Raw genomic sequence first — 21,928 nt, forward strand, 5'->3', positions numbered from 1 at the left:
ACCCAACTAACAAGTATATTGCTCCATCCCATGACAATGAAACTGGAATGGATGTAAGGACTGAGCTACTTTCTTGCCACCACATGGACCCTAAAAATAAAAATAAAATCCAGAAGAAAGCAGAGGCAAAAAGCAGAGAAAAACTGCATCTTGGAGCGATTGTTTGAAGCTCAATCGAGCTCTAAACACAGCAGACTCTGCCTTCGCAAGAGCCACCATGTGCCCCTTTTGCTCAAGACAAACTGGATGAGTTTCTGCCACTTGGAAAGAGACCTAAATAAAACAAGGAATTATATGAAAAAATTTACAAAACCTCCATACCCTAAAGAAACCACATGCTGGTTGCAGATTTATATAGGCTGGTGACTAGGGGATGGAGCTGAAAAAAAAAATTTTTTTTTTTTGGCCAAACTATAGGGGAGCAAAGGCCTGATTGTAGGGTTCCAATACCTTACTACTTCCAAAAAGAAAATAGGGGTGCTACTCAGTATTTTTAAAATCTATATACAGAAAGGTGATATTGTGATTTATCATAAGAAATATACATATTTGGTCTTTGTTCCCATTTCTGGCACAGAGCTCTCCAAACCTTTGGAATTTCCTAAGTGCTGAGAGTGATAAAGGTGTCCTTTATTATGCTAATAAGGTGACCTGTGGACTGTACATAGGATGGAACTGGTTGCTAGTGGAGCCAACCCTATGATCAGAGGGTCAGAATTTCCAGTCACATCCCCTAACCTCTGAGGAGGGGAGAAGGGCTGGAGATCGAGTTCAATCACCAGTGGCCAGTGATTTAATCAATCATGGCTACATAATGAAGCCTCCATAAGAACCCCAAAGGATGGGGTTCAGAGAGCTTCTTGGTTGAACATGTGGAGGGGCTGGGAGCAGCTGGGAGACGGCAAGGAAGCACTGACCCTTCCCCGTACCCAACCCTAACCTTACACATCTCTTCCACCTGAATGTTCATCTGCATCCTTTATTATACCCTTTAACAAACTAATAAATGTTGGTAAGTGTTTCTCTGAGTCCTGAGAGCTGCTCTAGCAAATGAATTGAACCCGAGGAGAGGGCTGTTAGAACCTCCAATCTCTTGCCAGTTAGTCAAAATAACCTGGGCTTGCAACTGATGTCTGAGGTGTGCATGGGGGCAGCCAGGGGGCAGTCTTGTGGGGCTGAGCCCTTAACTGGTGAGGTCTGACCATACCTCTGGGAAAACTGTGTCAGAATGGCATCAATTTCATATACACACTACTATATATAAAATAGATAATCAACAAGCACCTACTGCATAGCACAGGGAACTCTACTCAACACTCGATAATAACCTATATGGGAAAAGAATCTGAAAAAGAATAGAGATATGTATATGTATCACTGAATCAGGTTGCTGTACACCCCAAACAAACACAACATTGTAAATCAATTATATTCCAATAAAAATAAGAAGAAAAATTTTAAAAGAAAGGGAGGGAGCGGGGAAGGAAGGCCTACAGTATTCCCCTCAGGCCTCAGTGACCTGGGCTGGTGTCACATCCCAGGAGCCGGAGCAGCCTTGGGTTCCAAGGCTGGACTGTCATGGGGCAGAGGGAGCTGGGGAGGATGTGCCTGCAAATGAGCCCCCTTTGGACCTGGAGTGCCTGGTCCCCTGCGGATGGGACCACAATCTCCAGATGCAGGCGGGCCCTCCTACAGCTAAAGCAAGCCTAGGGCACAGAAAGGATGGTGGACCCTCTGGGCTGGAAGGGCTCTGAAAGGTCCCCTGGTCTCCAAGTCTCCTGGTGGTGGGGTTCCCACGGGCAGCCTCCTTCCTCGGAGTCTCCCCACCTAAGTACGACGGCAAGCTCAGCATAGCGGTTTTGGCAGGGTTTGGGAATTGTCTGCCAGGGTGAAGGGTAAGGGGGAAGAAGTAAGGAGACACAAGGCCTGGGGTGTTTCTTCTGACACATTCCACTCAAATCTACGACCCAAGGACAAGACTTTCTCTAAGGCTCTGGTTGCAGGCGTAACCCTAGTGGGGCATGAGGAAATGCTGTCCCCTTGTGGACATTTCCCATAACAACAACTTTACAACAGGTGCTTATGGACACTTCATATTCAATGCAAGGCCTGCGGGGCTGTGAAGAACACCTGCCTTCAAGAAAAGTCCTGGGGTAGGTAATCGAAAAAGAATTCAAAACAGGGCAGGCCTTCAAGAAACGGACTTGAGGATATGGGGAGGGGGAAGGGTGAGCTGTGACAGGGCGAGAGAGAGGCATGGACATATATACACTACCAAACGTAAGGTAGATAGCTAGTGGGAAGCAGCCACATAGCACAGGGAGATCAGCTTGGTGCTTTGTGACCGCCTGGAGGGGTGGGATAGGGAGGGTGGGAGGGAGGGAGATGCAAGAGGGAAGAGATATGGGAACATATGTATATGTATAACTGATTCACTTTGTTATAAAGCAGAAACTAACCCACCATTGTAAAGCAATTATACCCCAATAAAGATGTTAAAAAAAAAAAGAAGCCAATTTCAAGAGGCAAATTTAATGCACACTGTTTTTGTTTTTGTTTTAAAGCACATGAAAAGCTGCTCCCTATCGCTAATTATTAGAGAACTCCAAATCAAAACTACAACGAGGTATCACCTCTCACCAGTCAGAATGGCCATCATCAAAAAGACTACAAACAATAAATGTGGGAGAAGGCATGGAGAGAGGGAACCCTCCGACGCTGTTTTGGGGAATGTAAATTGATTACAGCCACGATGGAGAACAGTATGGAGTCTCCTTAAAAAACTGAAAATAGAACGACCACATGATCTGTATATCACACTCCTCGCGTATACCCAGAAAAAATCATTCACGTGGACCTAGGTGTACACCTGAAACTAACACAACATTGTAAGTCAACTATACTCCAATACAAAATAAAATTTAAAGAAAAGAATTGCATTAAATTGTAGGACATCCAGCGGACCCAGCGAAAATCACTCATGTGTACCCAGGTGTACACCTGAAACTAACACAACATTGTAAATCAACTATACTCCAATAAAAATAAAACTTAAAGAAAAGAATTGCATTAAATTGTAGGACACCCAGCTGGTATCAGAGAGAATTGCTCGATGTGGGGAAAAAGCCTCCACACATTTGGTGACCAGAAGTGTCAGAAGTGAAACATTCTCTTGAAGGTAAAGGAGACACACAGGAAAGAAAGACGTAATAGGGAAGAACTGGGTTTTTCCTTAGATAGGAAGATAGAAAACTGTAAACGTATTCATTTACAAGAATAAAATCATCAACCTCTTTCCAGAAAAGCAGAACTAGTAAAATTAAGTTACACAAAATAAAATAGGACCAAGGAAAATAATAAAATATGCAAATTTAAATTTCCACATGGTTATTACAATTAAGTTTAAACATGTCACTGAGTTTCCTGATAACCAGTTTTCTTGCAGTCTTTGTTTTATTTTTAAAAGAAAGATGCATCTTGAAAATAGTTTACTCTCTGGGCTACAGGGAACGATCGAAGGGTTTTTGAACAGAGACATGTTAGGAGTATGTGGTGGACAGAACAAAGCCATCCCTCTCCCTGCCCCGCCCAACCCCCCAAGACGTCCACGTCCTAATTCTCAGAACCTGGCAAAGGGACTTTGCAAGTGTGACTAAGTTAATGATCTTGAAATGGGGAGACTGTTCTGGATTCTTCTGGTAATCACAAGGGTCCTTGTAAGAGGGAGGCAGGAGCCTCAGAGTCAGAGACAGGGCAATGTGACAAGGGAAGCAGAGAGAGAAAAGGCAAAATGATGGGAGGACACACACCAAGGAATGAGGATAGCCTCTAGTAGCTGGAAAGGGCAAAGAAATAAATTCTCCCCCCAGAGCATCCAGAAGGAACCAGCCCTGCGGACACCTTGATTTTAGGACTTCTCACCTCTAGAACTATAAAATGATACACTTGTGTTGTTTTAGGCACTTAAGTTTGTGGTATAAAGCCCATTTTCTTAGACACACTCTATCTTAGTGTCACTTACAGAATCAAACTTTTAAACAAATGGAAGCATGGCATGGATTTTGTGAAAATCCAGTTTGGCTTATATGAAAAAAAGTGAGTCGGGGAGCGTCTAAGCAACCCGCCACGCTCAGGAAGTGTGAGTTCTCGGCCTCCCAGTTCACATTCATCTCTGTAACAGGTTTGCTCCACAGGTGCTTTGAGTTCTCCAGGGCCTGGCACCAGGACGCAAAGGCTGATTCTGAAGAATTTCATTAAGGCATGTTTGAAAGATTCGTCACAGCTTAAAGGGAGAAAGAAAAGCAAGTTCTGCCAGGCACATCTTGCACAAATTTAATGAGAACTGAAGCACGTGAAGAAATGAGTTGCGATCATTATTAACGAGATGTGGAATTGAAAATAAGGCTAAGGACAGGACAAGCTCATGAGATCAAAATGATGGGACGTCAGCTTTGTCACCAAAGCCATGGGCGTGTGGCAAGTATTGAGGGGAAGAGAGCAGGTGCCACCCCTTCGACAGGTGCAGAGCTAATAGGGCTTGCAAGAGTCAAATGGCCACTGCTGCCTGGTACGAAAGAGCCCCCCATTAACTTGCATGACCTCAAGACCCCAGAGTCTCACAGCCCGATCTGCTCTGGATTTACAATCCAGGAAAGGTTACTCCCCTACCTTCCAAGGTCATGAGTTTTACTTTTACGGAGTTAGGAGATTTAATAAATACTGTTTTCAGTTATTGTCGCTGGCATGTAGATTTCTAAGTGAAATTCACACCCATATCCTCACTGGCCAAAATATTAGCAAAAATTACCATTTTGCTGATGTATCCCTGTTTCATTCTGTCTTTGCCTAACTGACCATCCCTTGTGGCTGTGAATGAGCCCTAATCCCTGTGGGTTTTGTGGCAGCCTTTGGGGGGAATATGCAGGTTTAGGTTGAGGACCACTCTCATCTCTTTTCCACTGATGGCTGTTCAGTGGCTTATGTGAAAAGCTGGAATTAAGAACCTTCTTAGTTTATAAAGTTTCTCCACTCACAACACCAACTGCAGTGGTGCTTTGCTTACTACAGTTACCTGTTGACGGCAGCATGAACGTGGCCCAGAAAGGCATTTTTTACCTGCTACGTATCCATCATGGCAATGCAATTAAGCAGAGTTTTATCACCACAGTCTAGATCAGAGGTTGGCAAACTCTTTCTTAAGAGACCAAACAGTAAATATGTTAGGCTTTGAGAGCCAAGAAGGAGAGTCAAGGCTATTATATCAATGCCTAAATAATCATTTGAAATATGACCATTTAAAAATGTAAAGAATATTCTTAGGTCACAGACCATACAGAAAGAGGTAGTGGGCCAGAGTTAGCGCAAGGGCCATACTTTGCCAACCTCTAATCTAGATAATTAAGAAAGCCTGTTCATAGGTTTTTCCAGGGGGAAAAACCCTGGAATTTGAAGTGTTCCCTTAATCATTCAGATTCTTTACATAAAATCCATGTAGTATTTTTTTTCCTGGAGCCCAGAAATCAATGGTGTGTATAAGATGCAAACCAGCCACCGGGAGCTTCCGGGTTTTCTGCAGGTAAATACAGTTAAGGAATACTGACACACACGTAGGTTCACAAGATTTTTCGAACTAACAGGGTAGGGATTACATTATATTTTTACTCTATTGCAAAATGATAATAGTGGTATTAAGCAACACGGATAGCTATTCTAATTGATATCACCAGTTAGCTAACTTTTATATGCAGGTTAGCCTCCTCTAACTGACATTTTATAAATGGTATCTGCTTCTACACATTCCATTTTGATTCACACCAATCTGCTGGCATCACACAGGAACTGGAAGAAAAGACGGAGCCTTCTGCTCCAAGTATCCTAATTTACATGCTAAATCAGAAGGTCAAAATGAATCTGTGTCCTATTCAGAGCCCAGTACGTTGGCCCAGAAATAAAAGGCAGCATGTTGATTTTTTTTTTTTTTTGGTGGCAGGAAGGATAATTCCCCCAAACAAAGCAGCAAGTCATAACTCAGTGTGAGTTCAGAACAACAAAATCTAGTACACGGGAAGATGGATACTGTGCAATGTGTTTTGGCACGATGAGCATGGCTCTGTTGAAGTTGAAAGTTCTTCTTCATTCTGATAGTAGCTGAGGAACACATGGCTTGAAGTTGTCATAAATATGTAAGCCCTAGAAGAGTTCTGCATTGAAGAGCAACCAGAACACAACAGTGCTGAACTACACAGAGCACAGAGAAAACCGTCTGACACCTACAGAAGAATGCGAAGCCTTCCCCCATACAGTATGATTTCTAAGTAGGAGAACATCTGAGACACCACCTAGCTTTCCCACACAGCAGTAGTGCATAGAGCAGCCCCATTTTTGAAAGGCTCCGTGGGGACCAAGTTAGCCTTTCTTTCAATTAAATTACCACATTTTCGCAACATAGAACTTGAAACAGAACTTCAACTGCTTTCTTCTTTGGAAACTTGCTGTCAAAATCGAAGCTTACTAGTACGATGAAGAGCTGTACATTGCAAAGGAGGACTCTGATCGGATGGTTTGCTCCAGCTTAAGTGTAACTTTCCACCCTTCTCTAGGCACTGTGATTTTTTTTCCCCTTGTTCCTGTCTGCCTAACTGAGTACCTGAAATGCCGCCCAAAGAGATCTTTATTGAAAATTCCCTTCACTGATGAATTATGAAGGTAGCTCACTTTATATCTATGGCAGCTACAGCCATAACATTTTGTAGTTATCAGGCTTCAATAAATAAATACACATGAGATCCATCCATCTATTTGGTAATCCCTATTATGTGCTATGCTAGGTAATGAGAAATACAGAGACGAATAGTTTACAAAGGGCAATACTCCTCTCCCTGTGTTGCTGCAGAATTGGTTTGAAACTACTGCCTTCTCACACTCAGTCCTCCAAATGGGAAAAGGAGGAACTGATTTGATTGGGGAAATAATGAGAACCCAAAATCCCTGGTCCATCATTCGGTCCTGGGCAAGTTGATTCATTCACAATTGCTCTGCTGACCAAGACCATGGTCCACCACGATGCTGCACGTGGGTTGCTGGATAACTGTCTGTTCTGCCACTTAACAGACTACAGTACAGTGTAAACATAACTTTTATATGTGCTGGGAAAGCAAAAAATTAGTGTGACTCGCTTTATTGCAATATTTTCTTTATTGCGGTGGTCTGGAACCAAACCTACATTATCCCTGAGGTATGCCCGTATTCTGTTCTAATATGATGATCGCAGTGGATTTGAACATTTTAAAGTACAATCAAAACACTGAAAGCACAGTGGATCAGTATGAATCACAGCCAACAGTGTCTCTTTTGGATTGCCAGTTTGTGAACTCAGTTTACCAATGCAATGAAATTCTAGTACAACAAAATAATCTGGACATGGATTTAAAGTTCATTATGACAGTATGGAGTTTAAGAGTTATTTATCTAGAAATATAACTTGTGGCCAACATAATTTGGTTGCTTCTTTTGGGCAGTTCTGAAATATACAAATTTGATATAGTAAGATATGATATGAAATATTATTAAAGTTTCACTATATGTACAAAGTTAACCCTTCACAATTAAACAAAAGGTGATGAATTTCATTTCAAAGTTGTTGAGCCATGGAAACTATAAACAGTTTGTGCTACACCATATGAAGGTGCCAATTTAGCTGGTATGCAGATACACAGCCTTTGTTAGCACTGTGGACACCAATTCTGCAAATTATTTTACCAACTTTCATGGCTGTTGTTTTAACAGTTAATACTTACAAGTTACATTGTTTTCATCTATAAGAATGTCATCCATACATTCACTGATGCCGAAGAACGCGGCCAAAAATCAATAGCTTTTGAACCACTGCCAACATATACCATGCTGTTAATTTAAGTACAAATTCTGAGCTATTAGAGATAATACTGAGGAAATAAACACAGTATCAAAGCAGCAATAAGATATGATGGCTGTAGATTTACGGACCATGAAGACAACGCCATTTGATTTTTTTTTTTTCCCCCAGAAGAAAATCAGTCTCAGATGCATTGTGCATTGTGAATTATGTGAGCTCTTCAGGCAACACTCCTCACAATAAACCCCACTGCCACTCGGTTTTAAACCTTGCCACAAACAGTGAATCCACGAGGGCACATTCCCAGTAGCTATGCTTCATTGGGGTGTTTTGTCCCTATGTAACTTTTTATCCGAAAGACGAATGAGAAAATATTGACTATTTAAACCATGGTAAGTAACTAAGAGCTCTGTCTTCTATTTCGAGACACGGCTGTCAAATCCATCACTTACAAAGACATTTGCGAGTCCTTCCTCCAGTAAATCTGCAATGGAAACCGCCTGCAGAAAAGCTCTACTGGTATTAATTCTGCAAACCTATTGAGCCTCATGTTAACAAAATAAAAATGTATCATGCTCGCTCCTGCTACATGGCAGGTGTGGACAGCTTTGAAAAGCTACGTGTTTACTTGGGGCTACCATAGCTTTCTAAATTATGCAGTGAAAACAAATATTGACTTTTCAAAAAATGTCATCCAGGTAGTGAATATGGTGTAAAATGTTCTTGAGTCAAACGAATTTGACAACCACGAGCATGCCTACCATGTGCAAAGCCATGTGCCCTATCTAAGCCTAAAACTCTCACCAAATAAGCTATCTGATATGCTAGCTAATGAGTTCCTCTTAGGAACTCTGGTTGACGCTCACCTGTGGATACTGCGCAGTGACAATGGTCAGCACAATTTAATGGACCTTCTTACTCATCGTTGGTCAAGAAAATTTTCCTGGCCACTGTTATTTAACCAAAATTGCCTCTAAGAGGCAACTGCACTGAAATTCTTATAACACTATTCATTCCTTTCATTGTGTTTAATGCTTTGCTAACATGGAATTAATTTCACTCTCACTACCCTATCTTACTGTTTATTGGATAGGTCTTCTCTCCTGGTAAGTTAGCTTTATAAATAATGTTTCAAACCATGACACCCAAATAAAATTCAATTGGTACAAGAAAGCCCTTGCCCTTTTCCAAATGAAACAGAGCAGTCATATCCTTGTCCTAATAGACCTACAGTCCCTTCGATCCTCAAGGATTTACAGAATACACACACTGCCTCTTGATATAAGTATTAAGATCTCGAAGTTCCATTATACTGCCTTGTGGTCTTTCCAAAATGCCCTGCCCAGGGATTCATGCCCCAAGGGGGTCCACAGTCAGAAATGGAGTTGGAAGACACGGCAACTGAACCAGGATGGGGAAAAATTACATTTTCATTCCATAAGCTCAAATTGAAATCTACCAGTTCCTCCAATGATGAGGCAATGAAATGCAACAGTATCAGCAGTACCTGCGGTTTTATCACCAAAAGATATCATGAATATTTTCATCTCACATTTCAGTTTTTGGAGATGCGTTGAAATATCATTTATGCTCATTACTTCTAAAGTACAGTAGATTTAAGGCCTGCCACAAGATCTTTTTTAATGTGTTACTAAGGTTCAAACATTACTTTAACGCAACATTTGGGAGGTTTTTAGTATTTGCTAAGTGTAATTCAATATAATGGAATTTCTGGGTCATAGTACTGAGTTTATGAACTAAAAAGAGAGTTATGAGAACAGTCCATAGACTACATAACGCACTGCCAAAGGGGTCCATGGCTCAGAAGAAGAACCAAAATAGGTGCAGTACAGTGACAGTACGTGAGTACCAATGAGAACCTAAAGCTTAGAAACTCTGTGAGCGGCCCACGTTGCTTGGCTCACTGCCCGCTCCACCTTCACAGCCAGCAGTCACTTCACTCCAGCCTCTGCTTCTGTCCTCCCAGCTCCTGACTCTGACACTCCCACTTCCCTCTTTCACTCACAAGGACTCTCGTGACTACACTGGGCCAGCCAAATCACCCAAGACAATCTCCCCACCCCCAAATCCTTAATCTAATCTCATCTGCAAAGTCCCTTTTCCCATGTAAAAGAACATTCACACCGGTTCCAGGGATCAGGAAGTGGAGCTCTTTGGGGAACTATTATTCTACCTACCAACCTGGCCCTATTTCCTTCTAGCCATGCTTTACGTGGCATAACAATCCAATGAGTTTGAAAGTATCATCTTCAGTGTAACAGATGAGAAGTCTGAGATTTTAAGTTCAGAGTTCAAACTCATATGGCCAGCAAGGGGCAGAAACAAGAACCAGTCCTCTTAGACACCAGACATTTTGGGGTGCCTTCTGTGTATCAGATGTTTATATCCAGGTTCCCTTATCCTTTACCCTCCAGGCTTGCTGTCCCATACTCTCTAGACCAACTCTCGTTTACACTTGGATGCAAAGTTTAATGCTTTCTTTCATGGCTCTCGGGGGGCTGGTACTTTCACTGACATGTCCCCCCATCTGTCCCTGAATTTTACTTTTACTCATCCATTATCTTACTGCACATACTTCAGCATAGGGGGGAAGCAAAAAGGAGAGGTTCACTTAGCAACGTCTTTATCCTTTGATGAACTTGGTCCTCCTAACTCATAAAATGCAACCGTTGAAGGGAATGACTTTCAGTATCTGTAAGGCCTTCTGCAGGGAGTCTCAGGTCAATTCAATGACCGTCTCCACTCTCTGGTGCAAGACTTTATATTGGATTCTACTGGGGACACAGAAAGGTGTTCATCCCTGCTCATAAATTGTTTATAACATAAGGGATGGGAGAGGGATAAGCAGAAATCAACTCGTGCAAACGTGACTATTTGACAGGGAGGGACGCAGTCAGTGTCCCAGGCTACAGGTCAGCATCACGAAGGGGCTTTCAATAAGAGAATAAATCAAACCAGCAGGACCTTCCTTTGGAACAGGCAGGGAGCTCGGCAGAACAAAGAAGGTTTTGCAGGTGAGTCATGGCTGTTGGCTTGAAATCATGGCATAGCTCAGGGAAGAGTTTTATTTGGGCTGAAGAGAGGAGGTGAGACAGGAACAGACCACTGGACCTGGAAGAAGAAGGCCGAGGTTTGGGGATCAGCTCTGCCACTACCTGTATAACCACAATCTCAAGTTTTCTCACCCATAAAAAGGGATAAGAAGGCTAATTCAGAGGGTGGTATGATTAAACTGAAATGAAATAAAATAAATAAAATGTAAAGTAAAGTAAAGTAAAATAAGTGAGCCTTGTGTAAATGTTCAGCTGAATTTGAGGGTAGAATCCCTATAGAAGAGCATCACCTGGAAACGAAGGAGAAGAGGAGATACAGTATAGTCTGCAGAGACTCAAGAATAAGGAAAACCCACCATCCTTCTGAAGACTCAATACTTTTCTACTCCAACCTCTTTCTTACTCAGTAATATTAGAGCAAACAGGTGTGAGAATAAATAACAGGTCTTGTATTATTTCAGAAGATTTCTATTTTACAGGAAGTCAGCTCTTCTCAAAAGACCACAGAATAATCACAGATTCAGCAGATGTACGCAGAGACGGAGTCTAGAATTTTCCACGACTGAAATCCAACTTCGTATGAAATGTGGCACCCAGATTTATAGTACCATGTCTTGTCTAAGAAGCCCCAATAACAGTGCCAATGTAATGATTATTTTGAATATCTGAAGCATTCAGGTACTTGGGAATAAAAATGAGAGTAAAGATTGGTTCAACATGGTGGAGTAGAAGGACATGCGCTCACTCCCTCTTGCAAGAGCACTGGAATCAAAATTAACAGCTGAACAGTCATCGACAGGAAGACACTAGAACTGACCAAAAAAGATACCCCACATCCAAAGACAAAGGAGAAGCCACAATGAGATGGGCGGAGGGGTGCAATCACAATAAAGTCAAATCCCATAAATGCTACGTGGGTGACTCACAGACTGGAGAACACTTATACCACAGAAGTGCATCCACTGGAGTGAAGGTTCTGAGCCCCACATCTGGCTTCCCAACCTGGGGGTCTGGCAATGGGAGGAGGAATTCTTAGAAAATCAGACTTTGAAGGCTAGCGGGATTGGATTGCAGAACTTAGGACTGGGGGAAACAGAGACTCCACTCTTGGAGGGCACACACAAAGTAGTGTGTGCATCGGGACCCAGGGGAAGGAGCAGTGACCTCAAAGGACACTGAACCAGACCTACCTGATAGTGTTCAAAGGTCTCCTGCAGACGCAGGGGGTGGTTGTGGCTCACCGCAGGGACAAGGACACAGGCAGCAGAATTTCTGGGAAGTACTACTTGGCGTGAGCCCTCCTACAGTCTGCCATTAGCCCCACCAAAGAGCCGGGTAGGCTCCAGTTCTGGGTTGCCTCAGGCCAAACAACCAACAGGGAGGGAACCCAGCCCCACCCATCAGCAGACAAGCAGATTAAAGTTTTACTGAGCTCTGCCCACCAGAGCAACAGTCAGCTCTACCCACCACCAGTCCCTCCCATCCGGAAGCTTGCACAAGCCTCTTAGATAGCCTCATCCACAACAAGGCAGACAGCAGAAGCCAGAAGAACTACAATCCTGCAGCCTGTAGAACAAAAAGCACATTCACAGAAAGACAGACAAAATGAAAAGGAAGAGGACTATGTACCAGATGAAGGAACAAGATAAAACCCCAGAAAAACAACTAAATGAAGTGGAGGTGGGCAACCTTCCAGAAAAAGAACTCAGAATAATGATAGTGAAGATGATCCAGGACCTTGGAAAAAGAAAAGTTGGCAAAGATCGAGAAGATGCAAGAAATGTTTAACAAAGACCTAGAAGAATTAAAGAACAAACACCTAGCAGAAGTAAAGAACAAACAGAGATGAACAATACAATAACTGAAATGAAAACTACACTACAAGGAATCAATAGCATAATAACTGAGGCAGAAGAAAGGATAAGTGACCTGGAAGACAGAATGGTGGAATTCACCATTGTGGAATAGAATAAAGGAAAAAGAATGAAAACAAATGAAGACAGCCTAAGAGACCTCTGGGATAACATTAAACACAACAACATTTGCATTATAGAAGTCCCAGAAGGAGAAGAGAGAGAGGAATGGACCCAAGAAAATATTTGAAGAGATTATAGTTGAAAACTTCCCTAACATGGGAAAGGAAATAGCCACCCAAGTCCAGGAAATGCAGAGAGTCCCATACAGGATAAACCCAAGGAGAAACACACTGAAACACATAGTAATCAAACTGACAAAAATTAAAGACAAAGAAAAATTACTGAAAACAGCAAGGGAAAAACGACAAATAACATACTAGGGAATTCTCACAAGGTTAACAGTTGATTTCTCAGCAGAAACTCTGCAAGCCAGAAGGGTGTGGCAGGACATATTTAAAGTAATGAAATGGTAGAAGCTACAATCAAGATTACTCTACCCAGTAAGGATCTCATTCAGATTCAACGGAGAAATCAAAAGCTTTACAGACAAGCAAAAGCTAAGAGAATTCAGCACCACCAAACCAGCTCTACAACAAATGCTAAAGGAACTTCTCTAAGTGGGAAACACAAGAGAAGAAAAGGACCTACAAAAACAAACCCATAACAATTAAAAAAATGGTAATAGGTACATATCGATAATTACCTTAAACGTGACTGGATTACATGCTCCAACCAAAAGACACAGGATTGCTGAATGGATACAAAAAGAAGACTCATCTATATGCTGTCTACAAGAGACCCACTTCAGACACATACAGACTGAAAGTGAGGAAATAGAAAAAGATATTCCATGAAAACTGGAAATCAAAAGAAAGCTGGAGTAGCAATACTCACATCAGTTAAAATAGACTTTAAAATAAAGAATGCTACAAGACACAAGGAAGGACACTACATAATGATCAAGGGATCAACCCAAGAAGAAGATATAACAATTATAAATATATATGCACCCAACATAGGAGCACCACAATACACAAAACAACTGCTAACAGCTATAAAAGAGGAAATCGAGAGTAACACAAAAATTGTGGGGGATTTTAACACCACACTTACACCAATGGACAGATCATCCAGACAGAAAATTAATAAGTAAACACAAGCTTTAAATGACACAACAGACCAGGTAGATTTAATTGATACTTATAGGACATTGCATCCAAAAACAGCAGATTACACTTTCTTCTCAAGTGCACATGGTCATTCTCCAGGATAGATCACATCTTGGGTCACAAATCAAGCATCAGTAAATTTAAGAAAACTGAAATCATATCAAGCATCTTTTCTGACCACAACACTATGAGATTAGAATTCAATTAAAAGGAAAAAAACGTAAAAAACACAAACACATGGAGGCTAAACAATATGTTACTAAATAACCGAGATCACTGAAGAAATCAAAGAGAAAATCAAAAACTACCTACAGACAAATGAAAATGAGGACGATCCAAAACCTATGGAATGCAGCAAAAGCAGTTCTAAGAGGGAAGTTTACAGCAATACAATCCTACCTCAAGAAACGTCTCAAATAAACAATCTAACCTTACACCTAAAGGAACCAGAGAAAGAAGAACAAACAAAACCCAAAGTTAGCTGAAGGAAAGACACCATAAAGGAGCATAATAAAGAAATAGAAACAAACAAAACAATAACAAAGATCAATAAAACTAAAAGTTGGTTCTTTGAGAAGATAAACAAAATTGATAAACCTTTAGTTAGATACGTCAAGAAAAAGAGGGAGAGGACTCAAATCAATACAATTAGAAATGAAAAAGGAGAAGTTACAATGGACACCACAGAAATACAAAGCATCATAAGAGACTACTATAAGCAACTCTATGCCAATAAAACAGACAACCTGAAAGAAATGGACAAATTCTTGGAAAGGTATAACCTTCCAAGACTGAACCAGGAAGAAACAGAAAATATGAACAGACCAATCACAAGCATTGAAATTGAAACTGTGATTAAACATCTTCCAACAAACCAAAGTCTAGGACAGATGGCTTCACAGGTGAATTCTATCAAACATTTAGAGAAGAGCTAACACCCATCCTTCCCAAACTCTTACAAAAAACTTCAGAGGAAGAAACACTCCCAAACTCATTCTAAGAGGCCATCATCACCCTGATACCAAAACCAGACAAAGATACTACAAAAAAAGAAAATTACAGACCAATATCACTGATGAATATAGATGCAAAAATCCTCAAAAAAAATACTAGCAAACAGAATCCAACAACACATTAAAAGGATCATACACCATGATCAAGTGGGATTTATCCCAGGGATGCAAGGATTCTTCAATATACACAAATGAATCAATGTGATCCACCATATTAACAAATTAAAGAAGAAAAACCATATGATCATCACAATAGATGCAGAAAAAGCTTTTGACAAAATTCAACACCCATTTATGATAAAAACTCTCCAGAAAGTGGGCATAGAGGGAACCTACCTCAACATAATAAAGGCCATATACGACAAACCCACAGCAAACATTCTCAATGGTGAAAAACTGAAAGCATTTCCTCTAAGATCAGGAACAAGACAAGGATGTCCACTCTCACCACTATTATTCAACACAGTTTTGGAAGTCCTAACCACAGCAATCAGATAAGAAAAAGAAATAAAAGGAATACAAATGGGAAACCAAGATGTAAAACTGTCTCTGCTTGCAGATGACATACTATACAGAGAGAATCCTAAAAATGCCACCAGAAAATTACTAGAGCTAATCAATGAATTTGGTAAAGTTGCAGGATACAAAATTAATGCACAGAAATCTCCTGCATTCCTATACACTAACAACAAAAGATCAGAAAGAGAAATTAAGGAAACAATCCCTTCACCATTGCAACAAAAATAATAAAATACCTAGGAATAAACCTACCTAAGAAGGTCAAAGACCTGTACTCAGAAAACTATAAGACACTGATGAAAGAAATCAAAGATGACACAAACAGATGGAGAGATATACTATGTTCTTGGATTGGAAGAATCAATATTGTGAAAATGACTATACTACCCAAAGCAATCTACAGATTCAATGCAACACCTATCAAATTACCAATGGCATTTTTTTACAGAACTAGAACAAAAATCTTAAAATTTGTATGGAGACACAAAGACCCCTAATATTCAAAGCAGTCTTGAGGGAGAAAAAACAGAGCTGGAGGAATCAGACTCCCTGACATCAGACTATACTACAAAGCTACAGTAATCAAGACAATATGGTACTGGTGCAAAAACAGAAATATGGATCAAAGGAACAGGATAGAAAGCCCAGAGATAAACCCACGCACCTATGGTCAACTAATCTATGACAAAGGAGGCAAGGATACACAATGGAGAAAAGACAGTCTCTTCAATAAGTGGTGCTGGGAAAACTGGACAGCTACATATAAAAGAATGAAATTAGAACACTCCCTAATGCCACACAAAAAAATTAACTCAAAATGCATTAAAGACCTAAATGTAAGGCCAGACGCTATAAAACTCTTAGAGGAAAACATAGACAGAACACTCTATGACATAAATCACAGCAAGATCCTTTTTGACCCACCTCCTACAGAAATGGAAATAAAAACAGAAATAAACAAATGGGAATGAAACTTAATGAAACTTAAAAGCTTTTGCACAGCAAAGGAAACCATAAACAAGACGAAAATACAACCCTCGGAATGGGAGAAAATATTTGCAAATGAAGCAACTGACAAAGGATTAATCTCTAAAATATACAAGCAGCTTATGCAGCTCAATATCAAGAAAACAAACAACCCAATCCGAAAATGGGCAGAAGACCTAAATAGACATTTCTCCAAAGAAGATATACAGATGGCCAACAAACACATGAAAGGATGCTCAACATCACTAATCATTAGGGAAATGCAAATCAAAACTACAATGAGGTATCACCTCACACCAGTTAGAATGGGCATCATCAGAAAATCTACAAACAACAAATGCTGGACAGGGTGTGGAGAAAAGGGAACCCTCTTGCACTGTTGGTGGGGATGTAAATTGATACAGCCACTATGGAAAACACTGTGGAGGTTCCTTAAAAAGCTAAAAATAGAATTATCATATGACCCAGCAATCCCACTACTGGGCATATACCCAGAGAAAACCATAATGCAAAAAGACACATGCACCCCCAATGTTCACTGCAGCACTATTCACAATAGCCGGGTCATGGAAGCAACCTAAATGCCCACTGACAGACGAATGGATAAAGAAGATGTGGTACATATATATACAATGGAATATTACTCAGCCATAAAAAGGAATGAAATTGGATCATTTATAGAGACGTGGATGGGCCTGGAGATTGTCCTACAGAGTGAAGTAAATCAGAAAGAGAAAAAGAAATATCGTATATTAATGCATATATGTGGAATCTAGAAAAATGGTACAGATGAACCAGTTTGCAGGGCAGAAAGAGAGACACAGATGTAGAGAACAAACGTTGGACACCACGGCGGGAACGTGGCAGGGGCGGTGGTGGTGGTCAGATGAACTGGGAGATTGGGACTGACACATATACACTAATATGTATAAAATGAATAACTAATAAGAAAAAAAGTGAGAGTAAAAAGTTTTGCTAAAAATAAGTCCAGTAAGAATGAATAGTCCACAGTCCTTTTTATTTAAATTGCACCTAAATATTTAATGTGGTTGGAGAAACAACTTTTCTAAATTCTTTTGTGACTTTGAATAAAAGTTTCCCTTAACTGATGTCTACCCTAAACACTCCATCAGCAATAACAAAAACCAACGCTTTCATGTCTATAGTTTGAAAAATAACAATAGAACTGGGACTCGGGTCTGATCGCGCAGTCTGCACGGCCTGGTCTGGGGTGGACCCAGGAGGGGAACCCCCCCAGCCACGATCCCCATGGGGCTGTGTTTTCCCTGTCCCGCGGAGGCCGCGCCTCCTTCGCCGGACCTGGAAGAAAAAAGAGCAAAGCTTGCAGAGGCTGCAGAAAGAAGACAGAAGGAGGCTGCATCTTGGGGCATTCTGAATGTTCAGTCTGTGGAAGAAAAGAGAAAGAAAAAGGAAAAAATAGAAAAAGAAATGGCTGCATCTGGACCCCCACCAGAAGGTGGCCTTAGGTGGACAGTTTCATAAAGAATAACACGAGTGGAAGAGTCTATTGCCAATAACTAGTATCTGCAAGCAATCGGACATCCTTAATTTAATTTCTTCTCTTTGAATAAATGAAGATTCAGACTTCGTCATTTTAGTGCTCTTAAATACAGTGCTTTTTCAAAATTGAATATTGAAAATGCTTTTGATTGTTAGACTTAGAAAATGGCCAGACCTTTCATTAAATACTTATTTTCCCTACATTTGCTCTTCTGCAGACAGTGGGTGATTTGCCGTTCTTTAGTAGTTAAAACATGGGCCTAAATAGTGAATATATATTTATATATTGCATGGAAAAATTCTGCATACATCTCAGATATTAAAGTTTGCACTTGTATTTTCCCTCTTTTACAAAATGACCTAGCTATTTATAGTTTGCCGATTAACCTTATATCTCTTTATTTCATTATATGTGAAGACTTTTGCTTAAACTTATGGACTTAGTGCCTTTAAACTGATCATCAGGGAAAATCTTGAAATATCAGTTGAAGGGCTTACATGAAGGAACACTGTAAATTTTTATAACTTACTAAGAAATTAATATTTGTAAAAAACATTGAATTTCCCCTAACTTATTTTCTACTTCTGTCGCTTATAAAATTAACATACTGTGTTTTACATTATAATACTTTTTGGGTTTTTTTTTGTTTGCTGAGTTTAAAATTATATATTAGTGGTACCATCAGAGGGCAGTGATGTACTATTGTACAGTAACAGATTCAGCTCTATAAAGATCTTTGCAGTAATTGAATGAGTTAAACTAAGAATCTGGATGGGTTAAATATAACCAAGTATAGTGGTAATGTGTTTGTCCAAATTTCATAGGTGTTTTTATTCTTTTGTATTTATTAAAGAATGATCATAAGATTTATATAGATGTCAAATTGCCAAGGCAAGTGTGAATATATGAAAGAGAAATATATAAGTACTGTATTTAAAAAGGTCCACTTTAAACATAAAAATATTGTGAAGTAATTCTATATGATACATTGCCATAAACTTTGTAGATTTTTGTTCATTTGTAACATGTATTATAGCATATTTGTTTTTTTGAGTTTTTTAATATATAATGAGCTAAAATAGAAGAATTGTTGTGTCTTTTAATTTGGTTGCTCTTTTGGATGACAAGGCCACAGTCTGAGCCCTAAATTAGAATTTCCAAATATCAAGTACAATAGGGACTGTCAATTAAATAGACCAGCTCATTTGATTTACAAAAAGGAAACTGAACCACTATCTCGCTCATCCTTCCCACAAATCTTGTGTTATGTTGCAGTATGTTATATATGTTAATTTTAAAGAGTTTGAACTAGAATATAGATCTCTTGACTCCTCATTGGAAAAATCACTTCCTTCTATTACAGAATGAAATATCTGTGACTATCCAGGCAAGATATGTAGTTATAGACAGGTTCAATTTTAAGTTTTAGAGAATTAGTGGTATGTTTGCTCATAAAGGATAGTGAAGTCATTGAATTATATTTTAGAAATATAATTTTTGACTTTTTGAACATGATTAATTTTTCCAAGGCAGAAATAAAAAAGGAACATTAATAGATGAATGGATATAGAACCAGAGCATACTATCCTAGAACTGTGCACATTCTTGCTTCTGTTTTAGTACGGAAAGAACAATTTTATCTGTATTACAGCTTAGAGAATTACAGCTTGGGTTGGTGTAAACAAAAGGTTTACATCTAGGGGATAATGCTCTATTTCTAATAGTAGTTTATATCCAAATACCATGCTCATTTACTGTTGAACCAAGAATGCTGTGCTGATGAACTGCTTTCTAGGAACAGTGGGATATGCCATTCCCGCCAACCATGGCCTGCCTCCGTGGGTGCGATCATGTTTCCTCAAAACCACATGGGTTGCATGGGCTAAGGGGTGATACTCAATGTTAGGAATAGTATTAGGAAGGGGAAGGGAAAGGGGAGACTGGATGCATGATAGGAAACCAATAAGTGACTACTTAAAAAAGAATGTATACACACATAAACATATTCCAGGAATCTTCCTCAAAGTTATGAATCAGTTCTTGATGAAACCTTAGCCTAGAGCCAGTTTCCCATAATTCATAATTTAAATAGGAAAGCATTATAATGATTGATATGTCACCCAAAGTCCTCAACCAAATTACTAAAATAAAACCAAACAGTAAAATGCTTATATGTAACTATCATATTGAGATATAAAATTCTTAAATCACTACTTCTTCATTCTAATCATTAAACTATTACTGTGGTAACAAAAAGTTGTATATTACCACACAGCCCCTCTGCTAACGTGCTGCATGTTTTTTAAAACATCTGTATGTGATACTTTTGTTCCACTGATTGTATTTGGAATGTAATTAATAGTTTTGTTATAAATGCTGTACTGCCTTACAGGGTACAAATATACATTTTCCTATATAAGAAAAAATAATAATAATAAAATGATCACCCCTTCGCTAGGCATGGACATATATACACTACCAAATGTAAGGTAGATAGCTAGTGGGAAGCAGCCAAATAGCACAGGGAGATCAGCTCGGTGCTCTGTGACCGCCTGGAGGGGTGGGATAGGGAGGGTGGGAGGGAGGGAGACGCAAGAGGGAAGAGATATGAGAACATATGTATATGTATAACTGATTCACTTTGTTATAAAGCAGAAAGTAACACACCACTGTAAAGCAATTATACCCCAATAAAGATGTTAAAAAAAAAAAAAAGTTAATCAGTGGGGGGAGAAAAGCCATTTCAGTTTGAACCAAACATAAAAATTCGGTCTTTCATATTTTCGCCTACTAGTTTTGAAGTGTTTCAACTTATTCAGGAATACACTTGATAGTTTTAATATCTCATATGTGTTTCTAGGTCTAAGAACAGCAGATGTTTTAATATAATTAATGCTGAGACATTTAATTTCTAGTAGAAATCAAAAAAAAATAGCAGAGGAACTAAAGACAAGTGTCAAATCACACAGAGGTCTTCCCATTGCAAACTATACGATCTTAGGTAAAGTAGCATCTTTAAGTGTGAGTTGCCTCATGTGTAAAATGGTGATAAAAATGTGGAGATTACTTGAAACAATTAGTGTAAAGAATCTAACATTCAATCAGATGGGTACCAGGGAGATAAGTATTCCAAATGCCTGAGGCTCCATTAGCTAGAGTTAGTGCTCACCCTGGCTTCTCTCCCCAAACCTCAGGAGCCTCTCTCTAGAGGGTTATGAGTTATGCATTGACTGCTTGGCAAGTTTAAGGAGAAGGAAGCGACTTTCAAGGTCTGTGTGTGATAAGAGTTCATTCAAGATCTGCTTACCTGAGCAGACACTAACATTCTAATCTGCTCGGTACCTCCATGCAGTTAAGAGACCCACCCCTGAAACTGTCCACCTCGACCATGCCTGGTAGAAAAGCCTACCTGACTCAAGAGTAAAGTATGGGCAAGTCCACTTTGCCATAGACACGTTCTCTAATCCTGTGGTTATCAGCAATAAAGTTGACATTTCAATTCTCTAACTGTACAGCTTTTGTTTCAACGTATCACTTGGTTCTGAATGCAGACACATGAAACAGAATGTTCTTTATTGTGTTCATACACTCAAGTAACAGGCACTCAATCTTAACAGCTCTCACTACCATCATCTTCCGAATCCTCCTTATGACCTCCACCACCACACAACCACGTGCCTTCCTGACCTCTTCATTTGAGTAGCTCATCAGCATTTCAGCTCAACATGCCCCAGATCAGACTCCTGATGTCCATGGCCACCCCCCACCCCTGTTCCTCCCGTACACTCCCTCATCTCAGAAATAGCACCACCTCCCTTCTGGTTGCTCAAGCCCAAAGTATTTGCCTCATCCTTG

At 39.9% G+C, this 21,928-nt stretch overlaps 2 protein-coding genes across 2 annotated transcripts in view; one reads left to right on the forward strand and one right to left on the reverse strand.

Moving 5' to 3' along the window:
• TAFA4 (TAFA chemokine like family member 4) overlaps positions 1-21,928 on the reverse strand; it is a gene marked incomplete at its 3' end in the record, with an annotated part of 127,368 nt that overhangs the window by 60,844 nt on the left and 44,596 nt on the right. The window lies entirely within an intron of this gene.
• On the forward strand, positions 17,809-18,111 carry LOC309828575 (small VCP/p97-interacting protein-like). Its single transcript, XM_082664004.1, has one exon. It carries the CDS (start codon positions 17,821-17,823, stop codon positions 18,052-18,054), a length of 234 nt encoding a protein of 77 aa, XP_082520130.1. The 5' UTR covers positions 17,809-17,820; the 3' UTR covers positions 18,055-18,111.

The sequence above is a fragment of the Grampus griseus genome, assembly GCF_964374135.1.
Source record: "Grampus griseus genome assembly, chromosome: 10".
Lineage (NCBI taxonomy): Eukaryota > Metazoa > Chordata > Mammalia > Artiodactyla > Delphinidae > Grampus > Grampus griseus.